The sequence below is a fragment of the Emydura macquarii genome, unplaced genomic scaffold (genome assembly GCF_026122565.2).
Source record: "Emydura macquarii macquarii isolate MOO-44397 ecotype Brisbane River unplaced genomic scaffold, CSIRO-AGI_Emac_v2 contig_2205, whole genome shotgun sequence".
Lineage (NCBI taxonomy): Eukaryota > Metazoa > Chordata > Testudines > Chelidae > Emydura > Emydura macquarii.
In genome coordinates this window covers 18,000,055-18,011,820 of record NW_027132342.1, presented here as the reverse complement: position 1 = coordinate 18,011,820, position 11,766 = coordinate 18,000,055, and the positions used below count along the sequence as shown (strand labels likewise).

Genomic DNA, 11,766 nt, shown 5'->3' with positions numbered 1-11,766 from the left:
TTTATTGAATTTCATCCTGTATACTTCAGGCCAGTTTGTCCAGATCATTTTGAATTCTAATCCCATCCTCCAAAGCACTTGCAACCCCTCCCAGCGTGATATCATCTGCAAAATTCATGACTCTTTCTGTCATTATCTAAATCATCAATGAAGATACTCGTCCAAACCAGACCCAGAACTGATCCCTGTGAGATACTCTTCCCCCCAAATATTCCCTTCCAACTTGACTGTGAACCACTGATAATTACTCTCTGGGAACGGTTTTCCAGCTAGTTATCCACATGCAACTACCTTATAGTAGCTCCATCTAAGTTGTATTTCACTAGTTTGTTTATGAGAATATCCTGGGATCAACAGAGCTACAACAACACTGCATACCTGTTTTTACTGTGGCATAGTGAAACACATTAGGAATTCCACCACTCGTCGCTTTGTGGAGAGAAAAGAAGTTGTAGCTAGAGTTTTCCAGTAGATGACCTTGTCTGAGGCTTGAATGCTGAAATCAGGGCCCTGGGAACAGGAATGTGTGTCTTGTGAAATGCTCTTTTGTTTTGTTCTTCCATGTGCCACTCTGTAGTGGAGTTGACAGGAGGCAAGGCCTTTCATTGAAGAGGATAGAGATGAGCCCAGCCCAAATCATTTTCCCCTTTTGATTTTGGTGGAAGACGAGTCATCATTTAACACAAGAACCTTGAACTTCTTCGAGTGCTTGCTCATGTCCATTGCTGAATTAGAGGTGTGTGTGCTGTATGCACCAGTGTCTGAAATTTTTCCCCTAGTGGTATCCGTAGGGCCGGCTCTAGTTCCCTCTGCAGCGGCACATGTATGCACCAATATATAGAGCACCACCGGCTCCCCCTTCCGCCTCAGTTCCTTCTTACTGCCTGTGACGGTGCTGGAACGTTCTCTTGCTCCTGCAAGTCTTTCGTCAACCTAGTGGCTTACTTTTTTACAGAGTATATATTTAGTGTAAGTGTTAGAGTTAGTTTGAGTTGTGTTTGACCCAGGGTTGGGGCATGCCCCAGTCCCCGAGATTTAAACCCTGCACTTTTTGCAAGAAGCCAGTGCCACTGAGTGACTCGCATCAGAGCTGCCCAAAGTGCCTAGGGGAAGCTCATGTGCAGGAAAAGTGTAAATCTGTCGAAGGAAAATACAGGGGCTTCAGTGAGACCTGCATCAGGCCACTTATCCCCACAGCCCCTGAGGGGATCCTCTCCCATGTGGGGCAATGAGCCCAGTACCGGCCCTGATGCCGACTCCAGGGATTGGAAAGGGCCCATGGCACCTGATGTTCCCCATTACACTTAAGGCGTTCCAGGTGATGAAGGACCTCCTGGTGATTCTGGTGCCGCTTACACCTAGGGAAGGGAGGCCTGCACACTGAGGAATAGCTCCACCCTCAGGGGAATTATCAAGGGGAAAACCTCCATTAAGACAGACGCAGAGTTCCCCATCACTGAGATGCCGCTCGCCAGACCTCCAGCAGTCACCGAACTTATGGTGCCGGTCCCCAGAGCCGCACCGGGAGAGGTCAGGATCGTGTCTCTGGACTCCAGATGTTAGGCACCACATCCTAGAGTGACGGTGCTGATCCCTAGAACGACACCAGTCCCCAAGATCCTGGCACCGATCCACAGACTCCAGAAGCAGATCCCTGGAGCCTCAGTGCTGCTCGCCAAGTCCTTACAAAAAGCCTAAGGGTAAAACACGGTCACGGTGCTCACAGCATTCAGGCTCACGGCACGGGACATTGGCATGCAAGAGGTGGAACAGAGGGACATTTAGCATCATTGCCGCCTTGGTCGCCTAGGAGCACCTCCTCGGACTCGGGGGAAGAGGACATAGCCCTTCCAAGAGGACAGCCATCGGACCAGTCAGCCTGGTACCCTATGCTGCCACCAGTGGTGGTATGGCCTCAGGGACAATGGCCCAGCCCAAGACAATTTTGGAACCCATGGGGGTTCCCCCAGACCGCAGTCCCACAAACTCATTTGCTCACGGGAACCTCAGTACCAAGATCTTCATTAGCTCTGGGTGCAGCACCAAACCTGGATGTGGAGTCTGACCAGGAAGGGATTCCCTCAAACAGCCTGACAGGGGCTACCCTGACCAAAGATGAGGACCTGTTAAACTGCACCTAGTAGCGATATCGGCCTTCCACCCTCCAAACCAAGGCAGAACAGCTTTTTCCACACAAGATGGCAGCTAGATTCCTCAGAGGCCTGGAAAGGCTTTTCCCTCCACTTTGAGAACCGGTTCCCCAATGGAATCTGAACCTCATTCTCTCCTGGCTCACGGGACCACCATTTGAACTGTTGGCTTCCTGCTCCCTTACACGCCTGTTGTGGAAGGTAGCATTGCTGGTGGCAATCATCTCTGCAAGATGGATCTCAGAGATTAAAGCCCTGACCTCGGAGCCTCTGTACATGGTCTTCTACAAGGACAAGGTAGTTTTGACCTCACCCTGCGTTCCTGTTAAAGGTAGTTTCCCATTTCCATGTTAACCAGGACATTTTTCTACCAGTTTTCTGTCCAAAACCTCATAGCTCCAGTGAGGAGAGGTGTCTCCATTCTCTCGATATTAGGAGGACTTTGGCTTTCTACATCGACAGGACCAGACCCTTCTGCTGCTCCACACAACTCTTTGTTGCGATTGCTGACTGAATGAAAAGGGTGTCCACTGTCATCCCAGGGTATCTCGTCATGAATCATGACCTGCATTTGAGCATGTTACGAGCAGGCAGAGGCAACACCCCCGGCATCCCTGTCAGCCCACTCCATGAGGGCTCATGCGTCTTCAGCAGCCTTCCTGGCTCATGTACCAATACAGGACATCTGCAGAGCCGCTACATGGTCTTCAGTACATGCCATCACGTCTCACTATGCCTTCACACAGCAGGCTCGGGACAACGCTGGCTTTGGCAGAGCAGTATTACAATCATCACGTCCATGAACTCCTGCCCACCTCCGGGGGTACTGCTGCTAAGTCACCTAATTCAGAATGGACATGAGCAAGCACTCGAAGAAGAAAGAATGGTTACTTACCTCATAACTTCTTGTTGTTCGAGATGTGTTGCTCATGTCCATTGTACAACCCACCCACCCTCAGTCAGAGTTCCGGCAAGAAGGAACTGAGCAGGTGGGTGCCAGCGGCGCCCTATATATGGACACATACATGTGCCGCTGCAGAGAGTGCTAGAGCTGACTCTACGGATACCACTACGGGAAAAAATTCTGGCACCAGTGCATCTGGCATACACACCTAATTCAAAATGGACATAAGCAACACATCTCGAAGAAAACAGTTATGAAGTAAGTGACTGTTCTATCAACTCTAGGAGTCTGGTCAGGGACAGAAACCCTCAAACTTCAGGGCATAAGCCAACCTCTGATTATTCGAGGTTAGGAAGAAATTTTCCCTGGAGTAGTTCTTCCCAAAACTGACTACTGCAGTGTTTTGTGCACCTTCCTCAGAAGCTGCTAGTAGTGGTCACTGTCAGAGACAGGGTACTGATCCAGCCTGGCAATTCCTATGTACTTCAGTAGGCAGTGTTCCAATTTTACTGCTGGGAAACACTAACAAGTGAATTTCCTAAAGATATAAGGGTTGGGAAATACAAGTGACTTCAATAGCTTAAATAAAGCTAAACCCTTTCTCTCCCTCCAACCTGCACAGCCACCTCAAATAATTCAACTTTTCCTTCTCAGAGAGTACAATCGTCACCCACTAAAATATCCAGCCAACCACAGTGTCAGCTACCTACAAGCAACTCACAGTCTCAGCAGCATCAGCAGCAACCTCCCAGACTTCTGAACCAGCCCATCAGGAAGGTAGTGGACCACATGCTTACATTCCTTCCTTGTTTTCCTTTTGCCTGGTGCTTGGTTGTGTGGCAGAGGGGAAAGGGACAAACCAGTTCTGAGACCATCACTACACAAAGAGAGACCCCACTGCACTGCAATTTCCTTCCCCATCACAGGTTGCAATTGCATAGTGCATTTGTTCTCAGGCTGGGAGCTGCCAGCAGTGGCGGAGGGGAAGAGGCAGGAGATATGAAGGGGGTTGGCATAATACTCCCATTTCCTATCTCCAGCCTTCTGCTGAAGCAGCTTTGCTCAGCCACTTATAACCAGTCCTCCTTCAAGTGTCAGAAGTGCCATACCCCCTTGTGCCAACATCCCATGATGACTCCTACAGAAGAGCTGGAGGCACTGGGACAAAGCATGCTGGGATGCATCTGAGGAGGCTGAACATGGAATTCGTGGCATGAAGAATGGTTGAGAATCCCTGACAATGTGTTGGCTCTGCCTCTTTGGATATATCTAAACAGCAAATAAAACTGTGGCTGGCCTGTGCCAGCTGACTCAGACTGGGGCTGCAGGGCTGTTTCGTTATTGTATAGACTTCGAGCTTGAGCCAGAGTCTGAGCTCTGGGAGTCTCCCACCCCGCAGGATCCTAGAGCCCAGGCTCCAACCTGAGCCCAGATATCTATACAACAAAGACACAGCCCGAGTTGGCTGACACATGCCAGCTGCGGGTTTTTTCTTTGCTATGTAGACATACCCTTAGTCACACAGCAATTGAACAGAGAAAGAGTCCTTTCAAAGTGATTGTAAACAAAGAAAGGACCAGATTGTGTCTCCCTTGCTTATGTTGTAACTCCTTACCCTTTGAGGATTCCCACTGAAATCAAAAGGCAGTTACTGCACTGGGGTTGGCAGGGCTTCTCTCCACCCTGGACTGGGGTATGATCGTTGAGAAACCCCTTTCCAGAGTAGTAAGTGTCACGTTAACACCTGTGTCCTGATTATCCATGTTGAGATTTCATTCCTCCTACATGCTCCCTTCCCACCCCTCCCCCCCAATTGTATTCCGTTGGCTGTCAGAGATGTAATGCTATAAAGAAGCAAGGTCTGAGGAGACTGTTACTCTTCTCAGTGACAGCTCAGGTGTCCTGCTCTGCATCTGCTCCCTTCCAGATCAGGTGAAAATTCAGTGTGTTCTGTAGTACAACAGTTAAACAGGTTAGAGCAAGTCTCTGAAGGGTTTTAAGGATTAGCGGGGTAACTTTTTACTGAATCCTGAAATGAAGGGGGAGACAATGGGGTTGTTTGAGTGATGTGATCAAACGTTTTTGTTCTGTTGCTATTGCCCATGTGTGCTGCAGGAGCGTCTTTGAAGAGGTCAGTGCATGGGTTTGATAAGGCCTTTAATGGAGAGGTGAATGTTTTTAACCAAAGACACCTTTCTCCATTGAAGAGTTACATTTCTTAGGCCCGAATCTCTGACTGATCTTAGCTCACATGCCATGCAGAGGTTTGTAGCTCTCTTAATCCTTTTGTCTCCCTGTAGGCTCAGAAGTCAGGTCTGCAGGTGGTCACTGGGCAGCTGCCCCACACAATTTTGTCTTTCTCAGCGCCTCCAAACCTGCAGCCCTTTTTCCTCAATGGTTTCCACAAAGGATCCCTGAAAACTGGTGCTCCTGGCAAAGCTAGCCAACCCAGTGTGCCGAAAAAGGTACTGTCTCTGCAAATCCCATGCAGTCCATGTCACAGTGCTAGATTTCAGGCCCTCTCACGTTAAGGGATCAGACTCCTAAGGCTGGATATACAGGGATCACTTCTCTGCACCAGCATTGCTGCCTCCAGTGTTAGTGAGGGAAAGTGAAAAATCATTTTTCGGATGAAACTCGGTGAGAGATTTAGAGAGGCAGCATGTGTAAGTGTCGGAGCTGGAGTTCCTCCAGGATACTTGGACCATTATCTTACTCTAACAATGGATCTTTAATGATCTTAGTAAAATGCTAAGGCCTTAACACTGTATTTTTAGCACGTCTCTGAGGCACTGGTTCAATGCTGAGTCACCAACACCACTTCCTGTAATACCTTGGGTTTCCTTGGAGATCTCTTCCGAGTTCTGTCCCCACCCACTCTCCTTATTTTGTGAGATCTGACACTATCAGCCTGCTGACTTCTCCACAGCCAGTGTCTTTTGAACAGTTTTGTGTTTCCAAAGCAGACTCATTATTGAGAGGGAAGAGTAAAATAACCGATCTAGGCTACACTATACAGAGCACATTGAAAACACTTTGGGGATAGTCCTCTTGTGTCTCTGTAAAGTGCTGGGGGAATCCACCCACCCAAACAGATGAGCCCCTCCCCACCTCAGTGCAGTCCTGTTGTGGTTTGTGGCATGAGGATGCTTCAGCAGAGGCTTTCCGTTTGTGTTTGGAAGTGGGGCTGTACTATGCACACAGTACAAAGAAGGAGCAGAGATACTGAGGGCAGGGGCAGAAGCAGTGCAGTTTCTTCCCAGCAGTAGCGCAGAGAGAAGGATGGTTTCTCCATGATATGTGGGAGCAGCCATGATGTGGGAGGTGAAATGGGCTTTCTACCTACTCACTCCTTTCTTCTTCATTCTCAACAGTCATCCTCACAGCCAGGCTCTCCTGCTGCCTCTTCCCCATCCCAGATGGACCTTGAGCAGCAGCAGCAACATCATCCTTCCCTTTTTGGGACCCCTCCACCTCCTCTCCCTGTCTCCTCGGTGCCGATGAAAGAACCACCAGGCTATGAAGAGGCCATGAAGCAACAGCCAAAGCCCCGGGAGGTAAGAGCAACCACTTCCTTTTGCTTCCACGAGGAACGTCCTGCGGAGCGTGTGGGAGGGGTGCCCTCTGCAAATACAATACCCACATTGGTCCCTGAATTCAGGGGCAAGTGCCTAGAAAATGGAGACTCTGAAATACAAGGGGCCTTTTCTAACTGACCTCGAGCTGCGCATAGGGCATCCCGGTGAATTCCCTTGGTGGTGTTTCAGTGAAATTGGAGCCACCTTCCATTTCACTCCTTGGCCCATACACCTATTGAGACAGAGATAAGATGACCTCCTGCTTAGGGGATGTCTACACTGCAGATGGAGGTGTAATTCTGAGCTTGGGTAGGCCAGATTGAACTAGCATGCCCAAATAATCAGGGTGGCTGTGAGGGATTAGGTTAACTGCTGAGTAAAATCCCATCCTAGGCAGCCATGGCGACATTGATACTTTTAGCACACTAACCTGATCACAGCTAATAAGTGTACGTCTGTCCAAGCTGGGAATGACACCTCCCAGCTGCACTGCAGACATAACCTTAGTGTTAATATAGGGGCATGGTAGAGCTGCTATAAACACCCTCCTGTCCTAGTAACACCTTGGGGTGACAGAAGTCATTGGTGCCATGCTGCTATAGGCACCATCATACCAGGTCAATGGGGGAAGGGGAAGGGGAAGGGCCAGGCTAGCAGATTGGTGGTTACTGTGTGTCTTATAAGTGCGGGTCTAATTCATCACACTCTCTTCCCAGGAGAATGGCTGTTCGAGCCAACAGATGGACGACCTGTTTGACATTCTCATAGAGAGTGGAGGTGAGGAGAGAATCAGCACTTGTACTAGTGGGCCTTCTGGCTGCTGACTAGTCACCTCTGGGTTTGAGTCTATGGCTTGTGTGGCATTGAGCTTATGTGCTAGTGTGACTCCCACCCTTTGGCTCCCCTATGGGGAGAGGGGCTCATGAGATTGATCTTATCACTTGTGTACGTATTCCCTGGCCTGGACCCTTGCTCAGTCTTCATTTGGTGTGGTCCTTAGCATAAGCAGAGTGGGACATGACATTATGAAACACACTTGTCGGGCACTGATATAATATATCAAAAAGCTTCTGTAGCTGCTGCGTTGCAGCAGACTTATGGTTGCTCTGGGCTGCCCCCTCTCACGTGGCACTGCCCAGTGCTGGGATCCCTATGAGACAGGTTTAAAGCTCTCCTAAGTCAGCCTACTGTGTAGCTGGGAGATCAGTGTATACCAGCTGGTGATCAGCAGGTGGCCCATGGTGTTGGGATTGATGATGCCCTAGCTCATGGGGGATTTGACCCCCTCTAACTGGAGACTTGCGTCATCCTAGGCTCTGTATTTTTTCTTTACAGAGATTTCAGCTGATTTCAAGGAGCAGTCATCCCCAGCTGGGAAGGAGACATCAGTGTCTCCAGCAAGCGCCTCACCACCCAACAGCCACCATTCCTCTGAGCTCCCCCTGCAGGTGTCCCTCGACCATACAAGCTGCATTAATCCCATCCATCGGCTGGAGGACTTCCTGGAGAGCAGTACTGGCCTCCCTCTTCTGCCAGCAGGCCACGATGGGCCTGAGCCCCTGTCCTTGATAGATGACCTCCATAGTGAGATGCTGAGCAGCTCAGCCATTCTGGACCATCCACCTTCACCCATGGACACCTCAGAATTGCACTTTGCCCATGAGCCTACTGGGGGAATAGCCCTGGACCTAGCTGAGGCTAACTTGGACAGCATGGATTGGTTAGAGCTTTCGGGGGGCCCTGTCATGAGCCTTGCTCCCCTAAGCACTGCAGTCCCCAGCCTCTTCTCCACAGACTTCCTTGATGGACATGATCTGCAGCTGCACTGGGATTCTTGCTTGTAGCTCTCCGAACTGAGACTGAAGGGAACTGGGGGAGGGCACAGGGCATGGTGGGGAGAGGCCAGTCAACCAAAAATGAGCCCCTTGAGTGTAAACTCTTCCCTCAGTAGTGACCTCCTGTAGTGAAGCTGGTACCACAGGCAAGGGCTGGCATAGCTGTTGTTGGATCATTGCGCTCACTGGGGCTACAATCAGCAGGTCAGACCAGAGCAGTAACCATAGCTGTGAGGGGACAGGGGCTGCATGGGTTTTGAGACTGGCTGGTTCCCCGCCTCCACTCCTGCTCTAAGCAAGAGAAGTAACACCACTGCATGGCAGGGAGGCCTCCCCTGCTCCCCTGGCTGGCAGAAACAGTGGGGCTGGACCATGCAGCTCCCTCTGGGAGGCAGGGGACCGGGAGTGGAGTGGGGCAGCCTAAACGTGATTAGCAAACCAAGGGATTTAATCTGTTCTGGGAAGGTTGAATGGGTGAGTGGTCACTACGAGGGACTCCTTTTGTTAGCAGCAGTTCAGCCATTCCTCCCAGCGGCTGTTTAAGGAAGGGAGAGTGCTCCCTGAAGCACTGAGCGAGCAATGTCCCTGCTCCTCCCACTGGCTTGAGCTGTCAGGCCATTCTCATTCCTAGGAGAGGCTGCAGGCCAAAGGGACGCTCAAGCAATAAGCCACCTTCAGCCCCTTGGGCTGCCTCCAATCTGGCATGTGGCTGGAGGACAGAGCGCTACATGGGGGAATGACCCGGCAGAGCACCGAGCTTCACTCCAGGATGCTCTAAAGCCACAGATGCTAATGCACAAAGAAATACCCTCCCTCTAGCAGGTCAGGCTGTTGCTGTTAAGGGCCCAGTGTTAAGCCCTTCACACAACGTGGGGAGAAACCAGAACAGGGAGGAGGGGATCAGGAATGGAAACCCAGCCAAGGCCAATGAGCTGCTGAGTGGAGTAATTATTCCCACAGGAGCTTGTGGGCAAGTCAGTGCAAAACTCAGGCTGTGCCAGAGCCAAAGGGGCTCCCTTGAGCTTTCTGCCACCCAGGTGGAAGGAGTCTACTTGGCCTCCAGGTCTGAGGTGCTATTCTTCTTGTTAGGGCAGGTATGTGCCTAGAACCCCTGTGTGCATCTCGTAGGGTAGAGCTTTCACTTTGTGTGTGTGGCTTTTGCATGGCACTGATCCTGGACAGGTGCTAGGGTGGGAGGAGGGTGAGGTGTGTCCTCTGCAGCAGGTGTAACAGTCAGGCTGCGCCTGCTGCTGGGTTCAGACTGCACAAGAGGAGACTTTGGCCCTAACTGCATTAAGGTGCTAAAATCCTGCTCTGCCTATCTGGGCCCAGCCTCCTGCAGAGCCTTTGCTGGTTCTGCAGCCCAAGCTACCTGCTGTCAGGTCGTTAGCACCACCCAGCTCAAGCCTTGCTATGCTTGTGGCTCGTTAGGCACAGCTGGGCTGGCTGGGCCTAACAGCTGCCATGGGCCAGAAGAGGCTGAATGCTGAGAAGCAGCCTTAGGGTGGCTTAAGCCAGGGGCGAGGCAGCTGTTGATGTCTCCTCTGGGTGCGTGGCTATTAGTGCTGTGAGCTACTAGAGACAAGCGACTTTGGGTGACTTGGTTTTCAGGTGAGAGATTTGTCTCTTGTTCAGCTGAACTGCTTTTCCCCCTTGCCCCAGACCTGGAGCCCCTGCTGGAGGGGGAGGGGAGGATTCGAGAGGGAGGCTTCCCTTCTGCTCAGAGGAAGGGTTGGGAAAATAGCTGCTGCCGAGCTTCACAGAAAGGCCGGGTGGGGGGACCCTGAGGGGCGAGCACCAGTTTTGGTCATGCTGCTTATGGCCTGTGTGTCAGATGGTTCTGCAGGGGGGAGGGGAGGAGAGGCACGGAGCACTACTCAGGCATCCCTAACGCAGATGCGAAGGCAAGAAGTTCTCGGCTATACTGTGCTGTGGCACAGCTCCCCTTTCTCCCTCAGTCTCAAAGGAAAAACAATTCAGTTTGCTTACTAGAAATGTAACAGCCAGTCTCCCTCCTACCCCTGTGAGCTGCCTGTGCTACAGTAGGGTGGGGATTTTAGCTTAGTTTGTGACCTGCTCAACCCCAAGAAGCTCTGGTAATTTGGTTGCTTCAGAGGGTCTACTTTAAAGCCTTTAGACTTCTTATTAGTCTTAGTTCCCTTCTAAGCTTGGGCTGTCTGGAGCCAGTGATGGTCATTCACCAACTTGTGTTGAAAAATGGACCAGCCATGCCATTTGGATCCTTCCTTTCTTCTGCCCTAGATGCAGCTGTGACCCTTTGGGGAGGGGTGGGTCTGGCTGGGGACAGAAGGCAGCATGGCCAACTGGGCTCTTAAGTAGGATCTGACTGGTGGTGCTGCTTTCAGAGGAACAGGGCTGGAGTTACTGGGTTTGAAACCGAATTGAATAGGAAAAAGTGAATTCCCTCCCTCCCCTCCCCCCCCAACTCATGTGATGGTAGGACAGACATGGGCTTGGGTAAGATTCCCCTTGAGATTTCAGTTCCCCTTGCATATGCTGCCCCACTCCCATCCCAGGAGCAGAATATCATGTCAGTGTATCTCAGTGTCTGGATTCTGTCCCCTTTGTATCTGGGAAGAGACATGCCTCGGTGGAGGGGGTGTTGGCATGCTGCTGTCTTGCCTCTTTGTACCTGCCATTCTTTAATAGCTAAGGAAGAATCTCTGTGCATGTGTATATACCTATCTAGCTATTCTTGGGGGAAAGTGGAAGCATCCACCTTCCTACTCTGTGTCAAGGCATAAGTGGCAGCTGGGGAGAGTGTCTTGCTTTCTCGGGACCGCTTCTGCTTGTTCCGTTAGGAGAGAGGATAGTTTAATTCTTTGCCGTGTGGGGAGGGGAGGAGATGGAATCAGGCTGCAACCTGGCTGTTCTAGCCTTATTGCACATGCCCTTCAAAGGAAATGTCCTTTTTCCTACTGTTCTCGGTGTTCAGCTGGTGTGTACACAAGTCAGTGCTAAAGCTATGCTTCCCGCACTGTGATGCAAAGGGAAGGTGGTGCATTGTTCTCCCTCCCTGCTCCAATGGTGTTACTGAGAAGCCATGTCCATCCCATTTCCTGAGCTATAGAGCGTCTGTATAACTTTCCTTGTTGCTCCCTTCCTCCCCCTTGGGGTCTGAAAGGATTCCTGGAGGAGCCCTACTTGTATGCACTAGCTAGGCCGTCTATTTCCTATCAGGGCAGTAAAAAAAATCAGTTTCTTCCTATGGGGCTCACGCCACCATGGCTGCTGCATCTGTTCTGCTCAGAACTCTACATATCACTTCTGGCTTTGGA

At 50.8% G+C, this 11,766-nt stretch overlaps 1 protein-coding gene across 1 annotated transcript in view; it reads left to right on the top strand.

Annotated features, from left to right (window-relative positions):
• Positions 1 to 11,225, top strand: part of MRTFA (myocardin related transcription factor A) — a 144,422-nt gene extending 133,197 nt beyond the window's left edge. The window contains exons 14-18 of the mRNA XM_067559547.1: positions 3,709 to 3,831; positions 5,355 to 5,519; positions 6,429 to 6,611; positions 7,349 to 7,409; positions 7,968 to 11,225. Of these exons, the coding sequence (XP_067415648.1) occupies positions 3,709 to 3,831; positions 5,355 to 5,519; positions 6,429 to 6,611; positions 7,349 to 7,409; positions 7,968 to 8,476 (1,041 nt within the window). The 3' untranslated portion in view covers positions 8,477 to 11,225. The remainder of the gene's footprint in view (positions 1 to 3,708; positions 3,832 to 5,354; positions 5,520 to 6,428; positions 6,612 to 7,348; positions 7,410 to 7,967) is intronic.
• Positions 11,226 to 11,766: the final 541 nt, after the last annotated feature.